This window comes from Bemisia tabaci, chromosome 10 (assembly GCF_918797505.1).
Source record: "Bemisia tabaci chromosome 10, PGI_BMITA_v3".
NCBI lineage: Eukaryota > Metazoa > Arthropoda > Insecta > Hemiptera > Aleyrodidae > Bemisia > Bemisia tabaci.
Window position 1 is genome coordinate 31,896,505 of NC_092802.1, and position 7,341 is coordinate 31,903,845.

At 38.9% G+C, this 7,341-nt stretch overlaps 1 protein-coding gene across 3 annotated transcripts in view; it reads left to right on the forward strand.

Annotated features, from left to right (window-relative positions):
• Positions 1-1,283, forward strand: part of LOC109038385 (uncharacterized) — a 234,604-nt gene extending 233,321 nt beyond the window's left edge. For 2 of the 3 annotated variants that reach the window (XM_072304912.1, XM_072304911.1), the window contains one exon: positions 790-1,283. In XM_072304912.1, coding sequence (XP_072161013.1) covers positions 790-1,111 — 322 coding nt within the window. In that variant the 3' untranslated portion in view covers positions 1,112-1,283. The remainder of the gene's footprint in view (positions 1-789) is intronic. The other variant, XM_019053425.2, reaches the window with a different exon arrangement.
• Positions 1,284-7,341: the final 6,058 nt, after the last annotated feature.

Consider the following 7,341-nt stretch of genomic DNA (forward strand, 5'->3'; position numbering starts at 1 on the left):
GTTCGTTGGATGAAAGCGAGGTGTAAGAAACCAAAGGTGTCACTACCGCGGTGGATGACGTCATGAACCAATTTTTTCAAAGCGCTATATCTTGGTTAAAATTGATAGTAGAAAGTTGCTATTTAGACAGATCTTATTACTTTTAGCTGATCTGCAAGAATCAAGCATTAAAACACGATTCCAAGACCAGCGCTACTGATCTATTTGAACAACCAGTCCTGAGCCCGCAAGGTCCTACGGCACATGGTTTAGAAATCACACCGTTAATATGATTAGTTGATAAAGAGGTCATACCTACACCTAGGCATATCAACGGGTGTGATTCCTAAACCATGTGCCGTAGGCCCTTGCGGGCTCAGGACTGATTGTTCAAATGGATCAGTAGCGCTGGTCTTAGAATCGTGTTTCAATGCTTGATTCTTAAAGATCAGCAAAAGTACACTAGAGAAAAAAAAAAAAAAACACACATTGGACCTAGAGTCCAGACTTTTGAAAACATTGACGAGAAAAAATACTCTTGATTCAATGAGATTTTTGCTTAAATCAAAAGGAAATCCACATAAATTAAGAGGCTTGGTTCTTGATTTAAGCAAAAATCCGATTGAATCAAGAGTATTTTTTCTTTTAGATGTTTTTAAGAGTCTGGACTCTAGATCCAATGTGTTTTTTTTCCAGTGTAATGAGGTTTGGCCAAACAGAAACTTTCTTTACGTTCAATATTAACCAAGATTTACACACAACAAAAAGACAACTAAATCTAACGGTTGTTGTCTTCCGTCTCTGTTTCAGCACGGATAGCGGGTGGGACAACCCGTTCAGGCCGGACGGCGACCTCTCCCGGGAGGCGGACCAGATCGTGGAGCTCATCAAGGGCGGGAAGCCGATCACGCCGACGCCGGGCCTCACGCCGCAGCTCCCGTCGCAGCCGCCCGCCCCCGCCGGCGCCGCCAACGGGACGCCGCTCAAGAACGGGAGTGCCGGCGCCCCCGCGGAGAAGAAGACGCCCCTCGGCGGCGTGGAGGTCCAGCGAGGCACCGCCGGCACCCCCGGCGACGTGGAGCACATCGTGATCAAGAAGAAGCCCAAGTGTCAGTGCTGCGTCATCCTGTAACCGAGACTCACCCAGGAGGAGGCGGGCCCGCTCGTGGAGGCGGACCCGCCCGGCGGCCCAAGTCCAAGGCGGAGGTTCTTCGGGCATCAGTATGGTTGCCCGCATTTTGAGGTTCTCGTCTGAACGCAGCGCCCCTCCAAGTGGTTATGTTGTCGCCTGTGCTTAGCTAGGACGAGCACTCGGTGGAGGATAGAGTCCCTTTATACTGAGAGTCAAGACAATGCGAATCCATTTCTGATTGGTTAACCGGATTTTAGGCCTTCACAGTGTCACCAACGGGAATAAATATTACATTTTCACGCAAAGATTCATTGCAATGAATTGCATTCAATGAGATTGCAATTGCAATTTTCATGAATTTGCAATGAATTTCAATTGCATTTTTCATTGCAAAGATTATAATCTGGAATGGACCGAGGAATTTCGGGTTCGACAAGGAACAAACGGAATGAGAGAAGGAACGGAGAAAGGAATTTAAGAATGAGCCGATCAAAGATTACGAAAAACGTTCAATTTGTGTAATCTTTATTCCCGTTTGTGACTCCATGAGGAGTGTTGTCTTGACTCTCCGTATAAAGGGACTCTAGCAAAGATGAACGGGCACTCTGCCGTGCTAAGGAAGAACGCCGTATCGTCGTCTCCCGCACAAAGGAACGCAACTCCATTCCAAGTTTGCCAAATTGACTCAAATAATTGATTTAATTTACAAAAATATATGTGTCACTGGAAAAAAAAGAAACACATTGGATCTAGAGTCCAGACTCTTGAAAACATTGACCAGAAAAAGTACTCTTGATTCAATCGGATTTGAGCTTAAATCAAAAGGAATTCCGCTCAAATTAAGAGGCTTGGTTCTTGATTTAAGCGAAAATCCGATTGAATCAAGAGTATTTTTTCTTGTCGATGTTTTTAAGAGTCTGGACTCTAGATCCAATGTGTTTCTTTTTTCCAGTGGTGCGATGTTTATCCAAATTTCATCTCATTTTTGCATTAAATTTGAGGGAAAAGTCAGTGAAATTTTTGGTCAGGAATGCCCAAGATTCTTCTAGTTAAAAAGCGATTTATCAGGGGTAATTTGGCATCATTGAATTGGAGTTACGCTCATTCGTCAAGAGACCGACGATATGAGCTTTTAGACGTTGCCATGTTTCCTCCGATAAAAACCGAATTTACTGAGAAAATTGTGAATATTATTTTCCACAATTTTCAGACAATTTTGTACGCAATTTCATCTGAAAGATCTGAAGATTTCAAGGACAAATGAATCAGTGAGAACGAAAACACACCAACTCGGTAACTCCCATGCTCAATTTTCATTTAAGACAGTTAATTTACACAAAGGTCACTGCAGTTCGCGCACCTGTTCCAACTTGGACCTTTAAAGTGTCCGTAAGTTCTTGTCTTTCGGCAGCAAAAACTTTTTTCTTAAACTAACTTCTTCACCCACTGTGCAGTTTTGTGTGTGTCTTGATTATTTTCATTTTTCCGAGTTGGTGTGTTTTCGTTCTCACGGATTCAAATGTGCATGAATGTTGTTTAAAATACATGTTTTATCAAGAGAAATTTGGCAACTCTCGAATGTTCATACGGCGTTCTTCCTTTGCACGGCAGCATGGAGTAAATGGTTGAGGGGTGTCTTCGAACATGGTGAAGATGTTGTAGTCCGTATTGAGAGCATAGCCAGGCATAACACAGCCCATTAAGAATGGTTTATTTGGACCATCATAATATTTAAGCTCTTGAAAGCGGAATTGCTGAGTTAAATCCACAAAACTTTTACTTGTTAACTACTGAGTAGACCTTTCTCAAGAAAATACGCAGCTGATCTGTAATTATTTAATGTGACATTTGAAGGAAAAAATGGTTGTGTTGGATTTACATTATATCTCTGCTTTTTCAGGCTTCAGCATTGGTAATTGCATTTGCGTTAATATCAAAAAAGACTGGAATACTCACGCTAATGTTGAGTCCTTTATAGGCTTCCATCGTATCAAAGATTTTGCTGATTTTTTGTACAAATACGGTATTAATTTCTCGTGCAATAACCATTAAAGGCGCTCTTTGTAAACCATTCTTTTCCATCCATTCACGAAGCGTTTAGTTTTTAATGGGTACCATAACTGCATGGAGTCGTAGAATTGTAAGGACAGGCATGAACATTTCTTTAGCAGATTTTTCATCATGTTCAGTACACTGGTTCAGTGTGCTAAGGTTTGAACCAGCCTAGATGCACTAATTTGTGTTTCAGAAAAACTAGAAAACACGATAGGTAAAATAAACCTCTTGATGGGCCGCTGCGTGAATCTCTCTGTGATCGTAAGTTTTATTTTAATTTTTTTTTTTATTTATTTATTCAAAAGCATGATCAGTGCTTTTTCTATGTCAAAAACTGAAAATCTCTAAATAATACGGTGATTTAATTCAAATTTAAATTTGTTTCCATGTTTATTCGTCCTAGTGCTTAGTCTTTCAATTGGCAAGGCTTGAACTGGATTAATTATCTGTTTTTTTTAAAAAAAAAATCACCGCAGCTATCAAATTGTAAATTATTGTAGAATAACGTTTTTAATTTTATTTTGTACAAGGGATTGGCCCTCATGTTGTTAATTTGTAGTCATGTAAATGATCGATCGAAGAGAAGTTTGCAAAGATTTGTTTGATCATTATTGATTTTGTTTTTAAAAAAGTGGCCACTTCGTGGTTATTATTCTTTTACCTCATCTAATCTTAGTCAAAAAATTTGTGACCCTTGGTTGGACTGTCCCAAGTGACAATAAGTGGTGTATGCGCACCATAAGTACCTACCTAAAGCCCCCCCCCCCCCACTGTGTATAAGGTTCTAATCCTCGTATCATTGTATCGGAAGCCTCTTTTGTTAATTATTTGACTTTCTAAAAAAAAGTATCAAAACCTGAGGTGATATCGATTCATCGGTCAGGGCATTTTTTTTTTTAAAAAAAACCCCCATCAATTTTATGAATTATTAAGTCACATGAAATTAATCTTTTCCTTGGGATGCTTCAATGAAGGTTTCAACGTAAGGCCCTCAATCATGTCATGACCACAGTTTTCGAAGTGATTTTAATTTTAGCCCCGGCATCATTTAAAATTTTGATTTAAACAGATTTATAATTCTACGTACAAAGATTTTAAAAAAATGAATAATTTTTAAGAGGGTATCATGAACTCCCAGGAAGCACTGCGATACTTGAGCCAGTATAGTTGGATGGGTGATTTTGTGCCTGAAAACATCTGAATTTTGTGAGGAGTTTTTCAAATTTTTAATTGTGATAGAATTGCTCAGAGAAGCGTCATCCATAAGTTGAACCTAATCAATGAGTTATTGTTCTTGTCTCGTTGTTCGAGAAACTTTTTAATAGCCACTACCCACCAGAGATACATTTTTATTGGAAGAGGGAAAACGGAGTAAAGGGAACGCAGGAAAAAATAAGAAAAAAACTCATGTTAAGACCATAGGTACAAGAAAAACTGCATCGATAAGTAATAAATTTCGCGTGAATCAAGAACCGCAAAGTGTATATTTTTTGGACCTATCACGTATGCGTTCTCGAAATCTTCTGCCCTCATTTACATCTAAGCCTTCCAAACTTTATTTCCAACTTGGTCAAATTTTGCAAGACTAAAATATGAAATAGTCAAGGAAATTATTTTTCTGTTCGTCTCTTGCAAAAGCTTCATCTATTTGTGTCAGATCTTAATCCAGATAAAATTAATCACAGAATGGATCAAAATTGAAATCGCCAAATTGAAAATATTTTCAACCAAGAGGTAAAGCAATGAAAGGGAAGATACGGACGCTATGCTTGGGTCCTTAGTTAGTTCGCCAAGGTTATTTCTCTATTTTTGTTGAATGTTTTTGCCTTAGATTTTTCCTCGCCTGGCTGACAAAAAGGCGTAACTGCACATAGATAATTTTGCAAGTTGGCAACATTGGTTTTCCTTTATTCGAATCCATTAAAAATATCGATTTCTCACCAAGGATCGACTTTTTTACATACATTTAAATGGAGAAAAACAGTGTTGCCAGCTGTCAAGAATCGTCCCTGCACATTGAGATGAGCCCGGAAGAACATGAAATCGTGAAGACAACAGGGTTCATCGCAGAGCTTAGTTACGCCGTTATGTCAGGGGGGGTGACGTATTTTTCTCCCACAAACAAGTGTATACCTTGTTGCAGTTTTTTATTTGATCACTGTGTATAACCTCAAATAAATGCACTGTAGTACGATACTGATAACACTATTTTTAATTTTTGTTGTGTTAAAGTACAATCTTGGACATTTGAACATATTGTAAGCAGATTTTATTTATGTTGTCTAATGTCTAACTAAAGCACTAAAGTTACCTCATCATGCTAACAAACGCTGTCGTTTTTGAACATCATTTGTGTCGGAGTCTCGATCATCACATTGGGCAGCACTCTTTCTCCCCTCTTTTTTTCTTCTTGGTAGGGCAGTAAAAAGTTCTATGATGAGGTTATCCACCTCTCAGAATTTCTGTAGTTGCTGTCGAAATTTGTTTTGCGAGCTAGCAATGGACCCCTTAAAAAACGCTCTGAGCCTGAGATCTGCAACAGACTTCAGGACGTACTATTCAAATTTGGGGTCCTAGGATCGAGGCCATTAAATTTTGGAAATTTTTATTTTGCACTAAAATTTGGAACTGATTATCTCCCACATGTTGCTTTGTCTGATGAGCCACAAATTGTCCTCTCTCACGCGAAGTAATGTATCTCGATTGCACTGTCTCGATATTTCTTAATTACGCATTTTATTTGTTTTTAGAAGAACCGTCACAAGAATTTACCTGAAATTTCTAGTGATTTTTCTTTACTTTTGCGAGAAGACTTTGAAATTTTTGAACCAATGTGTCCGACGGTCCTCCCATTGAGAAAATAAAATGTTCATAAAAGTTACGAAAACGCTCAGACGAACTACGTTCCTTACCGCGGGAGACAACGAAATGTGAACTATCAGCAGTGGCGTGGCGTGCCTTGCGATATATCGATAGATATGCCATTTAAACCTGTGGAAAAGGATCGATAACCAAGGTGTTCGCAGCGAACACCCTAATAATCGATTCTTTACCACAGTTTCAAATGGGGAAATATCGAAAATCGATCTTTCACGCCCCGCCACTGACTATCAGCCCCTTACCAAGTAAGAACACCCTGTAAGAACAAGATGATGCTCAAAAATGACCTCTTTTAATCCTAATGGAGTAATCAGGCTAGGCATACGCTATAACTTATCTGTGAATTTTTAGTGCAACTCTCAAGCTTTGCTGTCCATCTGAACTTTTCAATGAGCTTTTTATTTCTGTACCGGAAGGCTCATTTGTAACTGTGTTCCTACTCTATGCTACTCTCTCAACTAACTTTCATTAAGCACTTGGACTGCGTTCTGCAATTCGGAGCTGTAAATATTGACTGATCTGAAAAAACACTTATGTGCATAGGGAAACTAATGGCACATACGTTGTTTTTAAACCGGGCTAGAATTTATAGTTCCAAATTGCAAAATGTAGCCCTATTATGATGTAATGGATCTGCATTTATGTCCACCCAACTTTCTCGTAGCGTAGCTTTTTTACCAAATTCTGAACAGAAGCTTGTTATTCTGATAGACGGTAAAATTCTCCGATGCCAATACCAATCATCTCGCAAATTATCCTGATCAAAACTATAAACAAGTCATTTTACATACTCTCTCTCTGTCAAGAGGCTTACATGCACTTGGAACCTATAAAAAACTTACTAACTTGATGCTCATAATCAACTATTTTAGTAGCTACTTGGGCCGTAATCCTGTGTTTTCACGAAAATATTCGGTTGTATCGATAAAATGACTCGAAGTATAGTCAGAATGCTTAAAAAGTCACAGAGATTAACGGGGGAAAAGTTTATTTTGCGAAATAATTAATTTGAACTTTTTTTTAACCATGGTGAACATACATACAAATACGTTAGCCACTTTGGATTTTTTATGGCCCCCAGCAAACTACTCATTATTCAGATTGGTGCCTCCAACAGAACTGTAAAAACAAATATTCTCCGTGTTACTTGCGTCCTAAGTGAAGCGTGTTTAACAGATTACACATATCATGAGTAACTTGTCTTTCGTATTCTCCCATCCGTGCAGTTTACAATCCTTGCAGTGGCGTAGCGTGCTTTGCGATCTATCGATATTTCCCCATTTGAAGCTGTGGTA